The 16,521-nt window shown below is 44.0% G+C and overlaps 7 protein-coding genes across 7 annotated transcripts; 3 read left to right on the top strand and 4 right to left on the bottom strand.

Annotated features, from left to right (window-relative positions):
* The first annotated feature begins 170 nt into the window (after window positions 1-170).
* FA14DRAFT_160676 (uncharacterized protein) lies at window positions 171-4,110 on the top strand. Its single transcript, XM_025498777.1, has one exon. The coding sequence runs from the start codon at window positions 204-206 to the stop codon at window positions 4,029-4,031; it is 3,828 nt and encodes a 1,275-aa protein (XP_025355898.1). The 5' UTR covers window positions 171-203; the 3' UTR covers window positions 4,032-4,110.
* A 31-nt stretch (window positions 4,111-4,141) lies between these two features.
* FA14DRAFT_178962 (uncharacterized protein) lies at window positions 4,142-6,820 on the bottom strand (the record flags this gene model as incomplete). The annotated part of the gene is made up of 1 exon (XM_025500889.1): window positions 4,142-6,820. One exon carries the CDS (start codon window positions 6,818-6,820, stop codon window positions 4,142-4,144), a length of 2,679 nt encoding a protein of 892 aa, XP_025355897.1.
* Window positions 6,821-7,055: 235 nt separating this feature from the next.
* On the bottom strand, window positions 7,056-9,313 carry FA14DRAFT_160674 (putative myo-inositol 1-phosphate synthase). The gene is made up of 2 exons (XM_025498776.1): window positions 9,190-9,313; window positions 7,056-9,066 (listed from the first exon to the last, which is right to left on the bottom strand). The coding sequence occupies exon 2, from the start codon at window positions 8,943-8,945 to the stop codon at window positions 7,245-7,247; it is 1,701 nt and encodes a 566-aa protein (XP_025355896.1). The 5' UTR covers window positions 8,946-9,066; window positions 9,190-9,313; the 3' UTR covers window positions 7,056-7,244.
* Window positions 9,314-9,967: 654 nt separating this feature from the next.
* FA14DRAFT_44431 (uncharacterized protein) lies at window positions 9,968-10,946 on the top strand. Its single transcript, XM_025502350.1, has one exon. It carries the CDS (start codon window positions 10,461-10,463, stop codon window positions 10,890-10,892), a length of 432 nt encoding a protein of 143 aa, XP_025355895.1. The 5' UTR covers window positions 9,968-10,460; the 3' UTR covers window positions 10,893-10,946.
* Window positions 10,947-11,327: 381 nt separating this feature from the next.
* On the bottom strand, window positions 11,328-12,836 carry FA14DRAFT_108084 (MFS general substrate transporter; the record flags this gene model as incomplete). Its single annotated transcript, XM_025495829.1, has 1 exon — window positions 11,328-12,836. A coding segment is annotated over one exon (1,509 nt), but the record flags the coding sequence as incomplete, so codon positions are not given.
* A 1,321-nt stretch (window positions 12,837-14,157) lies between these two features.
* On the top strand, window positions 14,158-15,276 carry FA14DRAFT_120914 (alpha/beta-hydrolase; the record flags this gene model as incomplete). Its single annotated transcript, XM_025496433.1, has 1 exon — window positions 14,158-15,276. A coding segment is annotated over one exon (1,119 nt), but the record flags the coding sequence as incomplete, so codon positions are not given.
* Window positions 15,277-15,849: 573 nt separating this feature from the next.
* FA14DRAFT_172207 (uncharacterized protein) lies at window positions 15,850-16,328 on the bottom strand. The gene has a single exon (XM_025500387.1). The coding sequence runs from the start codon at window positions 16,271-16,273 to the stop codon at window positions 15,923-15,925; it is 351 nt and encodes a 116-aa protein (XP_025355892.1). The 5' UTR covers window positions 16,274-16,328; the 3' UTR covers window positions 15,850-15,922.
* Window positions 16,329-16,521: the final 193 nt, after the last annotated feature.

The following is a 16,521-nucleotide window of genomic DNA, read 5'->3' as shown; positions in this document are numbered from 1 at the left end:
GAATAGATCTTATATGAAATCATGCTGTTTTGAATGCGGGAAGCATGACTTGTATTGAATCCAACATAAGCGGAGTGATTAGCGTGATTGCAACCAGGATGCACGGAGCACGCGCTGACTATTTTAAGGGACAACTCTGATTGACATGCTACCTCCTTTCCAATAGTCACCATCATCTTGTGGTCAATTCGGGGAGGTAAAAGATGTCGACTGTCGAAGACTTTATAGAAGGGGAAAATAATGTGAAAGAGGAAGAAAGAGAAGAAGGAGAATCAAATCAAGATGAAGGAAAAGTGATTGCATTGGCCGCCGAACTTGCATCAAGACAAGCGGCAGCCGCTGCAAATCGACAAACATTGTATAAAGCCACATCCGATATAACAACACAAGATGAAGATGAGCCGGAAATTCAACAAAGCCGGAATAACTTATCGCCACAACATTCGCCCACTTTGCGAAGAGCAAGATTATCGTCCAACAAAAGAGCACCACTACGGATATCAGATGATGCACCTCGGATAGATGAAGAGGCAATCAAAAAAATGACTGAAGAAAGGGTGGAAGAGATCGGAGATCAGGACACAAATAATGAACAAGATGGACCTACCAGCCCTTCGTCCGGTAATAATATGGTGCGCTCCTTGTCGAATCGAAGTGGAATTTCTCAGTCAAGCAATGCGGAACCTTCACGAAAAAGAATGACAGTTGTTATGGATGAAGAGATGCCTGATCAAGAAGATGACAATTCTACTGTCACAGGCGACGAAGATGCAGAAAGCATTGATCCGACAGAGCATGGGATAGAATCAAAAATCTCCAATACGGGAGAGGATGGGATACCTGAAATCGGAGAGCGGGATGCAGACGTCGGAGAGGGAGGAGGGACAGAACGAGAAGTTGAAGAACCTATACAAGAGCTTGGGCAGAAAGGAACCGCGGGTATGATAGACCTCAGCCAAAGTCTGGCCACTTTGAGAGCAGGACGACAAGCTGACGAAAGTCAAATAGACGATGACATAGCTCGTGGAGAGCAAAAGTCAACTCACGAAACAGACGAAGAAACGGAGGAAGAAGAGGAGGAAGAGGAAGAGCCGTCGTTGAAATACTCACGTCTAAGAGGTAGCGTTCCCGATATGTTCAAAAGGGATTCTGCAAGTGCTTTGGCTGTTTCGGACAGATTTCTAGCCTTAGGTATGCATAGTGGATCAATATACGTTCTTGACGAGCAAGGCAACTTGATTAAAGGATTCAGAACACATTCTGCCAGCGTACTAGCACTCGATATCGACAGTACAGCGGAATTTGTCGGCAGTGCAGGTATGGATGGTCTGGTTTCGGTTTCCTCTCTCTCCTCCTCAGAAGCATATATTTTTGACTTCAAACGTGTCATGCGTAGCATCAGTCTAGAGCCTTCGTTTGGCCGTCGCAGCACTCGCTCATTTGTATGTGGTGGAATGTCGGGACAATTGGTGATGCGAGAGAAGAGCTGGTTCGGACATCGAGAAGTGATTCTACATGAAGGAGAAGGTCCTATCTGGACAACCAAATGGCGTGGAAATTTCGTAGCATGGACGAATGATAAAGGAGTGCGAATATATGATATCGCAAACAAGCAAAGAATCACCTTTATTTCGCCTCCCGAAGATAAGCCACGAGCAGATTTGTTCCGCTGCACGCTATATTGGCAAGATGACGATACGTTGATCATCGCTTGGGGCGATACAATCAAGGTAGCAAAAATTCGCAGAAAAGATACAAATGGCACAAAAGCCGGAGCATCGGCAATCTTACCAGCTTCTGGTGCCAAAGCAACAGTTGAAATCACTGCCATCTTGCAATTAGACTGCATGATCAGTGGAATAGCACCGCGAGGGAAAGACTTTCTTGTGCTAGCGTACATCACCGATGAGGATTATGGTGAAGATTCTTCGGTGGACTCGCACAGACGAAGAGATGGACAAAGACCGGAACTTCGATTGATAAGCGATGAAGGAGAAGAGCTGAGTAGCGATATCTTGAGCCTTCAAAGCTTTGCAAGATTTCAATGTAACGACTACCTCTTGGTCCCATCGGCAGATGCGGTCTTGAATGGAGCAAACGCAATCGCAAAGACTCAAGCGCACAAACCACTCGATCCGAGCATAGAAGAGCAAGGTAACTACTACTATGTCGTCAGCCCCAAAGACATCGTCATAGCTCGGTCACGAGATCAGAAAGATCATCTAGATTGGCTCATCCAACACAAGTACTATCAAGAAGCACTGGACACTATCCACACCATGGGCATTCCGAAGGCATTATCAATGGGCTTTGATGCTAATGAAATTGGTGGAAAGTACATCACCTACCTCATTCGTGACAAGCAGGACTGGTCAAAGGCTGCATCAATCGTGCCTGGCATTCTGAAAGAAAACGTTCAAGCTTGGGAAGATGTTGTTTTTGCGTTTGCGGAGAAGAACAGCTTGCCCTACTTAATACATCAAATCCCAGTTGAGAAGCCTACACTAAACTCGGTGGTATATGATATGATCCTCGCTCACTTGTTACGACACAACATCGACTCCCTTCTTGAGACGATTCGTACTTGGCCTGTTGAGATTTATAGTACACAGGCAGTCGTGCTGGCCATCGAAGATCGCTTGAACAATCACGGAAGAGAAGGAGACGAAAAAGAAGTGCAAGCTCAACCCAACTCGGATGAACGTTTGTTGATGGAGTGTTTGGCAGAGATTCACTTGAAAAATCGACAACCTGGAAAAGCATTGCCATACTATTTACGCCTTCGTAAACCAGGTGTCTTCGATCTGATTCGAGATCACAACTTGTTCAATGTCATTCAGGATCAAGCTTTGCTTCTCGTCGAATTCGAACAGGACCTTTTGAAGCGATCATTACCTGCAGAGGATAAGCAACAAAGTTTGATCCATCAGAAGTGGCGGTCAATCGAACTTTTGGTCGATCACACACACAGTATACCCATTCACCGTGTTGTGCCTCAACTACAAGAACATCATCTATACCTTTTCCTCTACCTTGATGCCCTTTTTGATCGTGATCCTCAATTGGTGGCCTCTTATTCAGACTTACAAGTTGATCTCTATGCCGAATTCGCTTATCAAAAGTTGATGGCTTACTTGCGTACGATGAGCAGTCACTATTCGTTCGAAAAGGCATACAATACTTGCAAATCACTCGATTACGTGCCCGAGATGGTATTCCTGCTCAGTCGAATTGGTGATAAAAAGACGGCATTGACGTTGATTATCGAACGTTTAGGTGATGTGGAAAGAGCGATTGCATTTGTCAAAGAAGAGAAAGATCCTGAATTGTGGGACAATTTGGTCCATTATTCCGAAGATAAACCGAAGTTCATCCGTGGCTTGCTGGAGAATGTCGGCGGAGAAGTGGATGCTGTCAAATTGATTCGAAGAATCAAAGATGGATTACATATCGAAGGCTTACGTGACGCCCTTATCAAAATTCTGGGTGATTTCAATTTGCAGATTTCACTCTTGGAAGGATGTGCGACGATTTTGACTCACGATGGACGATCGTATGCGCAATTCCTTGATCGTGCCCAGACTGAAGGTTTATATGGTGATGGCGATGTACGATGCAGCACTTGTGGTGAACGACTCTTGTCGCGATCTACTGAAGGTGCGGTTGCAGTCACCGGCCAAGATTCTTCTCCAGCTGGAAATGAAGAAGACGGGCGAACGAATGCCATCTTCTTCCTCTGTAGACATGCTCACCATTTATCATGTTTGATATCAAATCCATCATCGATCCCCAAAAGAAGTACCGCCAAGAAGGGCACGGCAAGCGATACAGGTCTTTTGGTCACAATGACTACAACGAGAGCCGCGGCAACAGGTCAGCTACAATCTGCTGGTGCTTATGGACCGATGCAGAGAGCACATCAACGAAAAGCTCAAGTACAAGAAAAAGTTCTTTATCAAAATCGACTTCGAGTCGTGCTAAAGAAAGGTTGTCCAATCTGTAGAGCAGATCGAGAACAATTTCGACTCTAATAATAAATCATTAACTCACATTTGTATACTATATACCTTATCATTCAATGCACAATCGCAGCTTCTAATACGATTCATTGCGCATACAGTACATTTAATTGTTTTTTTCTTTAAAACCCTCCTGGCATTCCGCTTGCGGCAGCTTTTCTCCTGCTGCTGCGAGTGGCTATCCCTTGTTCTCCTCCATCATTTTCATCTTCACTTGGTTCGGTGGGGGCTTGTGAAGCGCCTCTGCGTTTGCGTGTGCTTTGGTTTGCGGTACTTGCCTTTTTGGTAGGTGAAGCAGAACGTTGTGAACGCTGTCTGACGGGATTGGAACGTGTCTTTGGTGTGGGACTCGTAACATCTTCATGAACGGCATCAGGTTCGACGCTCAATCGTGCACTTCTTCGTAAGGGTGTTGATGCTTTTGGTCGTCCTACCAAGTTACTTGCTGCACTACGACTTTTTCGTATAGCCGTGCTAACTTCTTCCATTTCAGGTACTACATCTTCATCTTCATCGTCTTGTTGCTTCTTCTTTTGAGTTTTTGTGTTTCTTCTTGTGGCTCTTTTAGGGGCTTCTTGAACTTGTTCATCACCTTTCGCTGGCGGATCTTCTTGCATACCAGGGAAGCTGCCCGGTACTGATGTATCGCCATCATCTTCTACATTGTCACGTTCAACCCGGCTTACGCTCCTTGGAATTCGTTGTCTCGAATTGAGCGTTCGACCTCCTCTCCTTCTGATAGGCTCTTGTACTTCTTGCTCGGTGTTACCCTTCCCTCGCAAGTCATTATCTCGCTCTTGACTGGCTCGACCTGAACCAATTTCATATCGAGCTTCGTATCTCCTGATAGGCTTACTGGACATCAAAGTAGAATGTGCAGCTCTATTTGACCCACTGACAACACGGAAAGGAGACATGCTATTGGTAGTGATCGATCTTCGTAGAATTTCATCTACAGAGCCTTGATTTCGTTGCATTTCTTCCTCCAACTCTTGTGCCAATCTGGACAAAGGACCTGTAGCTTCTTGAGTCTCGCTCATCACACTTGTCTGTCCAACATCTGGGCCGATAGTATCTGCTTGATCTGAGAAGGATTGATCCATCTCGTTCTGCGTATCTTTTTGCTGTGATAGCAGCTGATAAGGTTTTGCACTCGATAAAGGCATAGAGAGACTAACATCTCCGGGCATAGGGGTAGCATTGATTCTGGAAGGCGTGCCCTGACGGGAGTGAATGGACTTCCTTAGCGATTCAGATCGTCGAATGCTTGGGCTTCCAACGAAGGACTGCGAGCGTGGGCTACCGATGTCCATATTGCTGGCACCTCCAAGCGATACGTTTCCTGCTCTTGGACTTCCTCCAAGTGCTGATACTCTACTGCGCAAGCGTGCCGGGCTTGACCGAACGACCTCTGTCAAGAGAGGATCAATCGAACGTTCACTTCCTGGTTCGGCCGGTGATCTTAACGATGGAGATGCAGTCAAAGCTGTCAATCTTTGAGTCGATGGTCCTGCAATCGTTGGCCTTTCGCTTCTGATCGACTGAATGGTACTGTCTGCCATTGGAGTAACACGTTCCCAAGAGCCTTCTAAGCCATGTACCTCTTCTTCCTCTTCTGCTGGTGCTTCGGCAAAATCGTCGCCTAGCTCTAACATCATTCTCTCAATACGTGTAAGAACAGAGTATGCTGCTTTTACTAGAGCTTGTCTCTTTTCCCGCAAACTTCGAGCCTTCTGACGATCTTTTTCTGATCCTGAAGCATCCTGGTTTACTTGCATCAATCCAAGCGAAGAGTTTACCTTGCGATCCAAGATGATAGCATCGATGTACTGTCCTGAATTGATGTATCGCACAAGGAGTGTATCAATCGCGGTTGCATGGGCAAGGGCTGATAGTTGAATATTGGGCGGAGGATTGACGATAATATCAGCAAGCATTTGTTCTTCAGGTATGGTCAAAGGCAATGCAATCAATGCTTTTACGGAAGTTGGTTTTGGTTGAAGTGTAAAACAAAATTCCACAATTCTTGCCACACAAAGAGCCATCTTTTTCTCCTCTTCTTCTCCACCTTCCATCGTGATCATACTTCTGCAGTATAACCATGCCGCACGTATGTTTTGCGTCCAACAAATACTGACTGTGATGGCTTCAGCAATGTCAGGCACTTCACTTTCGAGAAGGTCGAGGTTGATCAATTTGAGGAATGAGGTAAACGCAAATGCTTTCTCTTGTGCATCTCTTTCGTTGTTGGATGCAGACGGTAGCGGTGACAACACACGAGCAATACGTTGCACGAAATCAGGTTGTTCAAGGTAAGATATACCTAAACGAAATTGCCCGTTATCCAAATGCCAATAGCCTTTCATACCTTCGCGTACACTTCTTGGAAATGCCATCTGTTTGGCAAACGGGATACTCGCTTGAACGCCATGATATGCATCCAAGTCTAGAATGAGGTAATAGATCAGTGCTGTCCTGCGAACACGATCAAAGTTGGATGAAGAAATACGTTCAATAAGCTCGCATAATCCCACTTTACCTTCTTGCGGTGGATAAAAAGGTGATGCACCATTGCCATCTCCATCATCAAGTGAGCCCGTCTGCAAAGCAAGATTCAACAAATTATCAAAAAATAACGAGCCTTGACAATTTGGCGAAGATCTCCTAGTTTGAATTTGTTGAACGAGTGTTTGATCGTATCCTTGCGTTGGATAATCGGAAAAGTAATGATCGTATATATGTTCTGCTTCTGATGGCCTTGGACCGTCTACGAAGACGAATGGCTCCGAGACAGATCCCATCTTTGTTGCAGATCTGGTCGTGGTCAAGAATGCAATCCAAATTCAGAACCAACACTTTCTAAAGATTCTTGATTATCCACGCCTTTCTATCTCACGTGTTACGCGTGTTAATTCTGCTTGTCTGCAGCTTAATACTCCTACGCTGGCTTTGGACTGCTCATTGTTACAGGAGCATGGATCACGAACAGGAGAACTCATTGCTGAGCACTTTTACATCAGACGGTCACACAATGTAGGGGGCGAAGAAGAAATAAAATTGGAAAACATAAGTCATAGATACAAGACAAGCAAAGAACAGATATGAAATACTGTCTGGCAAACAATACATCATAAAGTGTAATGCTCATAATGCATCCTCATAATGGGTCAAGAAGAAAGAATCGCAAGAAAATAGAAAGGAACAAAAGCTGGTCGCTGGTCACATTTACCAGATACGACGTTCGAGCATCAAATCACTCTCAGGTGCCAAACCGACCAAAGCACGCAAGAAGTTGGTCACAGCGGCACGTTGACGGGTGAGAGAGTTGACGACATCAGTACCTGGCTTGGCCAAAGGTGCCTTTAAGCTGTAAGACAACAAAGACAAGATCGAATACAAGCCCGAGTATTGTTCAGCATTGCTTTGAGCAACATTGTCTGGCTTAGCATAACTGATACGGGTCATGAATTCTGCCAAGATGGCCAAATCCAAAATGATGGGGGAAGCCAATGTAGAATCAGCACATTGGTTCACAGTGTAAATGGTGTTACGGCCACCCATTGCCAATTCAGATGTGAAATCATCAATGGCAACCTTTTGATCACCAACTGGAGGCATGTATTTGATCACGACACAGTGGGCTGGCTTGTCAACGGTAACCTTGCCATCCTTTCCTTGTTTGCGGGGGAAGAGCAAGTGAGATGCATCGACTGCGTCATCAATAACGGAACTCTTGGAGATTTCCTTGGAACGGAATTGAGCAGGTGCGTTGAGGTTATGACCATCGTTGTTACCCAAATGGTTGTAACTTGCCACGCTCAAAGGCTTGATACCGGCATTGACCAAGAAGTCAATAACAGCAGTCTTGTAACGTGTTTGACCAGTCTTGAGATCATCACCGGCAATGAAGGCCTTGTGACGTTCGGCCAATTCAACTGCACCAGGAACAAAAGTGTTTTGGGGAGCACCATTGACGAATGGAACACCTTCCAAGATACATGAGACAGCGAAAACGGTACTTGGTGAGACTTCAGAGTGAGATGACTTGATGGAAGCCAACAAGTTATCAGCTGTGTCGTTCACACCTGGGATGATATCTGCGTAACGTTCAGTGTTGGCAGTCCAAACAACAATAACTTGATCCAAACCGTTTTGTTGCTTGAATGAACGAATGTCGTTACGCAAGTGCTCGACATGGGCCCACTTGTCTTGACCAGGGATCAAGTTGTCAGCACGTTCGCTTTGGTTGGCAGCGATGAAGTCTGGGTAGTAGATTGAGGGCAAAGGCGTCAAATCGGAAACGTATGGCTTGACTTTTTGTTGCAAGTCGTATTCCAAAACTTTGGCACGGACCATTGCATCGTCCAAAGGCATGCTGCTAATGTCCCAACCGCCCAAGACAAAGTCATTGGGGTGAACCATTGGCAAGACGTTGCTGAAAGGAACATTGACATCCTTACCAGTCTTGGTGTCCATACCCAAACGAATTGTGGAAGCACGGACAACTGAGCCGTAGTAGTTGGCGTTTTGAACACCTTCCTTGGTGTGCCAGCTCAAGTTGTGACGGTTGGCCATGACCATGGCAGCGATTGTGGAACCGTTGTTACCACCCAAACCGACAAGCATCAAACCAGTCTTGGGGACCTTGGTTTGGGTCTTGAACATGTAAGTTTCAGATGTGGGTGTAGCAATGAATTCCTTCTTGCCATCCTTTTCGACAGTCTCAACATGAGTGTTCAAGTATTCATAACGAGATGTGATACTTTCAGGACCATATTGAACGTTGGCGGAATTGACGCGAACGGTTTCGTTTTCTTCATGACGTGCCGCTGTTGGGTTAACAGGCAATTGAGCAGATGCTGCGGCGACGCCATTGCCGTTCACACTTCCATTGTGTGCATAAGGAGTTGCAGCGACGGGAGCCATTGTTGCAATTAGGGGATTAATATGATGAATCGGTAAAATAAAGTTAAGACTTTGGTAAAAGAGAATTAATGGTCTGCTATACCGGATGGGCAAGTGTGCTTCGTGCCCCGGTGCAAGTTATCTACATTTGATGAAGAGAGGAGAGTTGGGATCAGTAACAGTTTTCCGAGGATCCCATCATATGAGAATGGGAGATGTTGTATAGCAAAGCGCGCGCGCAAGCTGTTGATTGTTTGATACTTACGACACGAGCAAAGTTGATTGGCGAACACGGTGGGCAACCGAGATAGATAAGATGTAATAGAGCTTAGCAAAGACAACGTACGAACGAGAAAGTGTACGTTGTGCGATGGAAAATCAAAAGAATTTGAGAGTGAGTTGGTTATCAATTGAATGATGTAGGAAAGAGAAGAAGAATGCAAAAAAGAGGGAAAAGTACTTTTTTATATTTATTTTAGAGATAAAGTGGGTAACAAGCCTACGCGTAGAAACAAATAATTGAACCGGAGTAGGGTATCAGACCTGTCGGAGTATCAATTGAGAATTCGATAATAAATCTCAAAAGGCTACAGACTGACCTGGTAGGGAGTAGGCGCGGGTGTTGCAGTTCCGTAAGTATGAAAGCAGTCTTGCAGAAAATAACTTCCACTGCTTGCGTACCCCCCAAAAAATAACATTGCAGGCAAAAGAGCGCAATATCTTGTAGGATACATCGGGCAACAATCTCGCGGTACAGTAAGCCCGGTTAAAACAAAAAAAGGATCGACATGTTCCTTTTTTGTGGCTCCTTCCTACCAGCATCGGAATAATTTACATGTTTTTTTCTAGAAGGAGAGATATCATATTGTGTGAACAAGAGAACTCCTTGCCGCGGTCTTGTCAGGTAGGCTTTACGATGTGATTTCTCTCTCTGTTTTCAATCCATGGACTTTTCATTCTTTTCAATGCGGGTTCCCCATGGAGTCTACCCTAGTTTTACTGTGAAAAAGAGAAGATAAGAGCAATATCTTGGCGTACGAAGAAAGCGCGTTGAAAACAAGAGCAGCAAAGCGAGAAGAACTTTCTTGTAAATAACCTTGCTTGTGTGCCTTAACGCTAAAGAACAACCAAGCAAGCAATTTACAGGGACCGAAAGTTAAAGCCGAGGAAGAATTCAAAGTGAGGATGTATCAGTGAGGCTTAAGGGCGGAAGCTGACATGCATGTGGTCAATAGGGCAAGGTCCCTAGTTGCAGCTCGGTAAATTGGAAAAGAATGCAAGCCAGAAATCTGCTTGAATTCGCTTACATAAGACTCATACTAGGTTGATAAATCCGAACAACATCTTTTAGCTGCCTCAAGCGTGCAAACGTGACGGCCTGGCGTGTTCGATCTGTAAATTAAGGCACAGGAAGGCTCAAGTGTCAAGCACGGTGACCTGTATGACCGTGCGACAATTTAAATGTGAATCTATCTGGGGTTAGTGGAGGTGGGAAGAACAACTTAAGCCATTCAACCATCATCATTAACAATCACAATGGATGAAGGTAAACAACCCTTGAGTCAGGCTGAACAAAAGCAAATGCAAGCCGAACAACAAATACAACAAGCAGAGGCAGAAACAGGCACTACAAATGTGCCACGACAATTGAACGATGGACAAGAACCACAAGTTTTAGATCCAAGATTCGATAGAGATGATTTAAGACAAGGTAAACCACCTCCAGCCGTACGTAAACGTCATGCATTACGTATCAGACGTAAACGTAAAGAAAAGGGAAAACCTCTAACAAAAGAAGAAAAAGCAAAAGCAACACAAGGATCCGCTCAAACAGAAGTTGCAGAGGATGAAGCAGATATGACTGATGAAGAAGTAGAGCTTACAGACATTGAAAGTGGTGGTGCTGATGACGATGACTCAAACGACAAGAAACCTGGACTGGTCAGCAAGATTTTGGGAAAGAGCTAGATGTATATCACACAATCGTACTCTGTTTTGCTGCAACTGAAATAGATAGCATGTGGATTGAAATTGCATAGTATACATTGTGTAAGATGGGGAAAGACAGAACGAGGATTAAAGTGCATAGCCACTACGATGTGGTAAACGTTCTGCATACAAAGTTTCGGTGATGGATTGTAGGGTGTATTGCGAACCAATTGAATCAACAGTTGACATTCGTTGAAGTGAACGGTTGCGTAAATGGTGTGCAGGTATAGAGGGAGTGAACATCATATTCGGCATCTTATCAAAATTAATCTTTTCCTCTGCTGAAGGAGTAAAAGAATGCACGCGATGATGTCTAGGATGTGATTGCATCTGAATCACAGTTGCACCATCAGAATCAGGCATTTCATCACAAACCGATTTGCCTTTCTTGACTGAGTCTTGCATTCCATGTTGACTTTCATTGAAATCTGGCAAGGGCAATTCATCGATAAAGAAGCTGATCAACAGCCCAATAAAAGCAGCAGGGCAAAAGACATAAATGCTAGTTCGAATAGCAGACATGAATGCGTTCTGAGCAGGAAGTTGGAATTGTTCAGGTAACTTTTGCAAATTCGTAGTGAAACCCAAAGCGGTTGTTCCATTCAAGCCAAATTCTGCTAATCCTTGAATTTGTGAGAGCTTGGTATTGACGACGCTAATGAAAACATTTGTTCCTAATGCTATTCCCCAAACGCTTCCAAAGCTTCTGCAAAATGCAAAAGTGGCGGTTGCATGTGCTAATTCTTCAACGGGTAAACTTGCTTGAATTGGCGGTAAAGTAAGAGTGAACAAAGCACCAACACCAAAACCCGGAACGAGTTGAAAGAGAACCCATTGATATGTTGGCGTATTTGAATCCAAGAGACATAACAATCCACATCCGGCCAAAGTGATTGACCACCAAATCCAAATTTGCATTCTATACTTGCCGGAATTTGCCATTAAAATACCTGCTAAAATTGCGGAAAATGGACCGGGAGCAGTTGCTGGAAAGATTTGAACGGCCGAATGTAAAGGAGAGGCAGATTTGACAGATTGAAAATAGATTGGTAAAAGGTAAATCAATCCATAAGTAAGCAGGCCATGAACGAATGTCATCAAAAAGCAAGTCGCTGCAGTTCGATTTGCGAACAACCTTTTTGGCAAGACTGGATCAGGAGAGAATCGATTGGGAATAAATTCGATTGCGAAGAATAGAATCATCCCAAGCCAGCCGGTAGTGAATGGTACCCAGATACGCCAGGAAGACCATGGATGCGTGATTCCTCCTTCGGTCAAAGCGACCAAGATTGCTACTACAGAAGCCAATAAGATCAAATTTGCACCGATATCCATTCGATGAATCTTGGCCCAGAAAGGCATAGTAGGCGTTTTGAGCTTCATAGTTGGTATGATGAGAGCCAAGGCTACTACACCGATTGGCAAATTGATCCAGAATACCAACCTCCAATTGTGTTCACTAAAGAACCCTCCTAAGACTGGTGCAATAAAAGTTGAAACAGCAAATATTAGACTGACCAAACCGACAAAGATTCCACGTTCGCGCAAAGTTGTCAAATCGGATAGAACGATTTCTGCTATTGTTTGAATTCCACCGCCTCCGACTCCTTGAACACCTCTACCAATAACCAAGATGAGCATCGTTTCAGCTTTTGCAGCAAGGGCACTTCCTCCCATGAACAATAAAACTGCTATCACAATCGCAATCCTTCTTCCGACCACATCCGACAAACCGCCCATGAAAGGTTGAAAAGCGGTAGTTGTCAATAAGAAGGATGATGTAACCCAAGAGCCGGAGATATTTGAAGCAGGTAGTTCTTCAACAATTGTTGGAAGAGTTGTACTGATAATTGTCATGTCCACAGCTGTTAAGCAAGTCACTGCCATTAGAGACCCAAATATTAGCCAAAATCGAATCGGTTTATGAAAAGGATTGGGAGCTGCTGCTTTGTCGGGGTTGGTTGAAGTTAGATCTTCGCGTGAACTTTGATAGAGTGTATTATCGTCATTATCCGTCATGAAAGAGGATGCTTTGCCATCGTTAAACTCTGACGATTCGTTGGGATCAGGTAACATTACGGGTATTTGAACGTCCTTTGAGGATGATGATGAATAGTGATTCTGTTCATCTTCCAGCATCATCAAAGATCCGGATGGTCTGGCAGGCCTACTAGGAGGCAGCATGTTTGGATCCATGCTCTTGCCATAGGATATATGGTCATGAATGAGAGAGGGAATTATTGTATCAAACACATGATCAAATTTGCTATGCTTCGGTCTGCCGAAACATATAAATATATCCGAGTTCAACTTTACTTGCCCATTTTGGAGTTCATGTGGACCCTCTCTATACACCAGTTGTTTGATATCACGTTTGACATGTATGTATGACAATATTTCAAGTATGGAGTAGTAATTGATGCATCTGGTGCAATTTCACTCCTTATCATCCAAGAAACCAAATCGATCATAATCCTTAGCGTTAACCTAGCGCGGTCTTTGGTATGCGAGTCGCAGTAGGCGCATTAAGTGCCCAAAAGATAAAAATAAGTTAAAGCATACAATTGAATACAACCTTGGCATAATACGCGCGCGCCTTCAAAGGGGGGCATCCTCTCTCAAATTTGTGCATTCATTCGCTTCTTTTCCCATCATCATCTCCTGTCCTGCACATATACAACATCACGCTAAAACAAAAGATCTCATCTTTGTTCTCACGTTACACAGACGTATTCCTTTGCAATTGACATCATGATCGAAGTTTTGATCACAGTTCTCATCTGGCTTCCTCTTCCGTTCCCATAACTGCATGCGAACTGCTTATTCGCATGACAGCTGACAGTAATACTAGCCGTCGGCAAAGTAGAAAGAATGGACTGCCAAAAATAAAAAACATCTTCATTTGACCTGGAAACGGAGAGTATGTGCACTTTGATAGCATACCGAACCCCTCTTCATTCGCACTGCTGGATGGCACATTGCATAGCATAGCATCAGTACTTCGCAGATTGCATGGGCATGTCTAAGAAATGGCAAGTTATCGATTTGCTGGGTCCTGCGTACGTAGCAAATAAACAGCCAATCGAGACCATTGACAGCTAATACATAATAATTCGCCGTTGATGAATTAATAATAAATCTTCGACATCTCTTACTCTTTGACAACCATCTCTCCCATCTCTTTTTCTCACAAAATCCACGGCAGGACCGTGATCATTCCCCTCACCCACTCACTCAAAAAGATATGAACTACGTATACAACGTTGCCAAAAAAACAGGATGGGAAGCATATGGACGACCACTTCTTAAATCAATAGGACTCTATAATAATGATGATCTTTCCTACGGCAGAACATCGATCCCATTCTCAGGAATGGAAAAGCGTCTATATAATCAAGACGATATCGATGTTTGGTACGGAAAGGTGATTATGCCAAACGGAAAAGATTGGTGTTGGTATCAAGTGTGGCAACACAAATCTTTCTTGAATAGTGAAAATCAAGCAGATATTCTTTTCGTTCATGGTACAGGCGTACATTCAGGCACTCTTGCCGGTCATGCCCGTCGTTATCTAGAAGCAGGATTTCGCTTGATCGTACCTGATCTCGTCAGCCACGGCTATTCGAGCGGCTTGCATGTCTATCAACGCAAGATGAGCGCATACACGGAAGGATTGCATGAAGTATTACATGATGTCGCACGAAGGGATGATGCAAGACTAGGCAGAAGTTCCGACAAATCACAAGCACACAGACATAAAACATTTATGCTCGGTCTGTCATTCGGGGGCACAGTGGCAATGCACTACGCTATGGATTACCCTGGCTCAAAAAGAGGAAGCAAAGAAGTGGAAGACGGCGAGATCCCCATCGATGGTTTGGTTGTGGTTGGTCCAATTTTGGGCTATTCTCCTCTCAACATCGTAATGCCAATCTACTTGACATACATAATCTTGGCTTTGAATGCCTTGGGAGCTGGTTGTATGGAACTCACGGTGCCACATAAAAAGTGCCTGGACAAAGATCCAAAAGTATATGCAGCACTGATCGATGAAGATAAGCGAAGTCATCAAGGTGCTTTCCGTGTTGGGCATTTGCTTTGCATTAATGATGCCGTGATCGATCTTCATCGTCAAGCCCACAATATCCAACATCCAATCTTTATACAGCAAGGTGGACAAGACCGCGTCGCATGCCCTCAAAAGACGTTCAAATGGGTAGAGAGTATCCCCTCCGACGACAAAAAGATGACTGTTTACCCAGTCTGTCAGCATGTCATTTATCGAAAGGCAAAAACAGAAGAAGAAGATTTGGCAGGCAGAGTGGCTTGCATCGAAGATAATCTGGCATGGATGATGCAAAGATGCTCTCTTGGTCAAAAATCTCCACAAAACAACCTCCGTATCTTCTCACCAACCTCACACACTTTACTCTTACCATCTGCAAACTTTTCCTTGGATCAATCAAGGCCACAAACACCTCTTTCGGCAATAACCGACCGTAGCTTCTCATTTGAAGATTCAATCTTTTCATCTGGTTCCTCAACCCCTTCTTTATCCGACAAATCATGGGAATCAGATGTCACTATTGACGATATGGATGAAGCTTCTTCTAGTTCTTCAGTTGAGGAAGAACAAAATGAAGAATTTGTTTTTGATCATCCTTTGATGTCAAGAACCCATTCTACAACTCTACCAGCTCTGATGAAAATGTGTCAAGATCGTGTTTACCGGCAACGGTGGACGCTCTCACCCGTTCTACGTCCTTTTGACGTAAATGTTTACCCAAATTGGACAGACCAACAACGTCAAGACGCATATGATCGGGCAATGAAACTTAATCCTTGGGATTCTTTCTCTCGTTAAAAAATACAAACCATTCATTCACATTCACCTTCATTCAATTCTTTGCATTGCATTTCAATTTTGTTTCTCATTGATCCTGTTTAATATTTCATCTCATTCATTACTACAATTTACATCATCAAATTGAGTGTTTCCATAGAGTAGACTACTTTTTAGCATCATTGAGCGCCTTTAAGGTCCTTGCAATGGTTTTATCACTACATTGAACACCTACTTCTCTCCTTATCCAACCGTAGGACTTGCCTTTATTCTTTTCTGCGGCTTCCCGCACCTTTACAATATCACGCTTGCTAAGTTTCCTAAATTCTGGCCTTGTCTTTGGTCTAGCACCGCAAAATTGTCCATCATTCTCCTTTATACGTTTGACAGTGTTAGCAACAGTACTTTTAGGTATGCCCAATATAGCAGAAATTGCTGCTAGCGACTTCCCTGAGGTTTTATATGCGCCCCAGATTTCTGCTCTTTTTGATTCGGATAGATCTTTATGAGCTCCCATTTTTGGTGATGATGGGAAAGAGAAAGGTTTGCTATCATATTCTACTCATCAGTCACTGACCTGCATGTGCCTAATCAAGTCTGGCATGCCACGCCATTTCATGTCATGGTCGAAATGGCGTGTCACTGGGATACGCGCTCTTTATTTGTCACGTGGTCAACGCCATTCAAAATTTCAAGCATAGGGTGTATTCTATTCCATACAGCTCCTCATTTCTCTCTTGAACTGTCATCATTTCACATTTGCTC

Source organism: Meira miltonrushii (genome assembly GCF_003144205.1).
Source record: "Meira miltonrushii strain MCA 3882 unplaced genomic scaffold FA14scaffold_2, whole genome shotgun sequence".
NCBI classification, from domain to species: Eukaryota; Fungi; Basidiomycota; class Exobasidiomycetes; order Exobasidiales; family Brachybasidiaceae; genus Meira; species Meira miltonrushii.
This window is presented reverse-complemented; position numbering and strand designations above follow the sequence as displayed.

Excerpts from the sequence above, each read along its gene's own strand:
- FA14DRAFT_172207 (XM_025500387.1), bottom strand. The coding sequence starts at position 16,273 with ATGGGAGCTCATAAAGATCTATCCGAATCAAAAAGAGCAGAAATCTGG.
- FA14DRAFT_160674 (XM_025498776.1), bottom strand. The coding sequence starts at position 8,945 with ATGGCTCCCGTCGCTGCAACTCCTTATGCACACAATGGAAGTGTGAAC.
- FA14DRAFT_160676 (XM_025498777.1), top strand. The coding sequence starts at position 204 with ATGTCGACTGTCGAAGACTTTATAGAAGGGGAAAATAATGTGAAAGAG.
- FA14DRAFT_44431 (XM_025502350.1), top strand. The coding sequence starts at position 10,461 with ATGGATGAAGGTAAACAACCCTTGAGTCAGGCTGAACAAAAGCAAATG.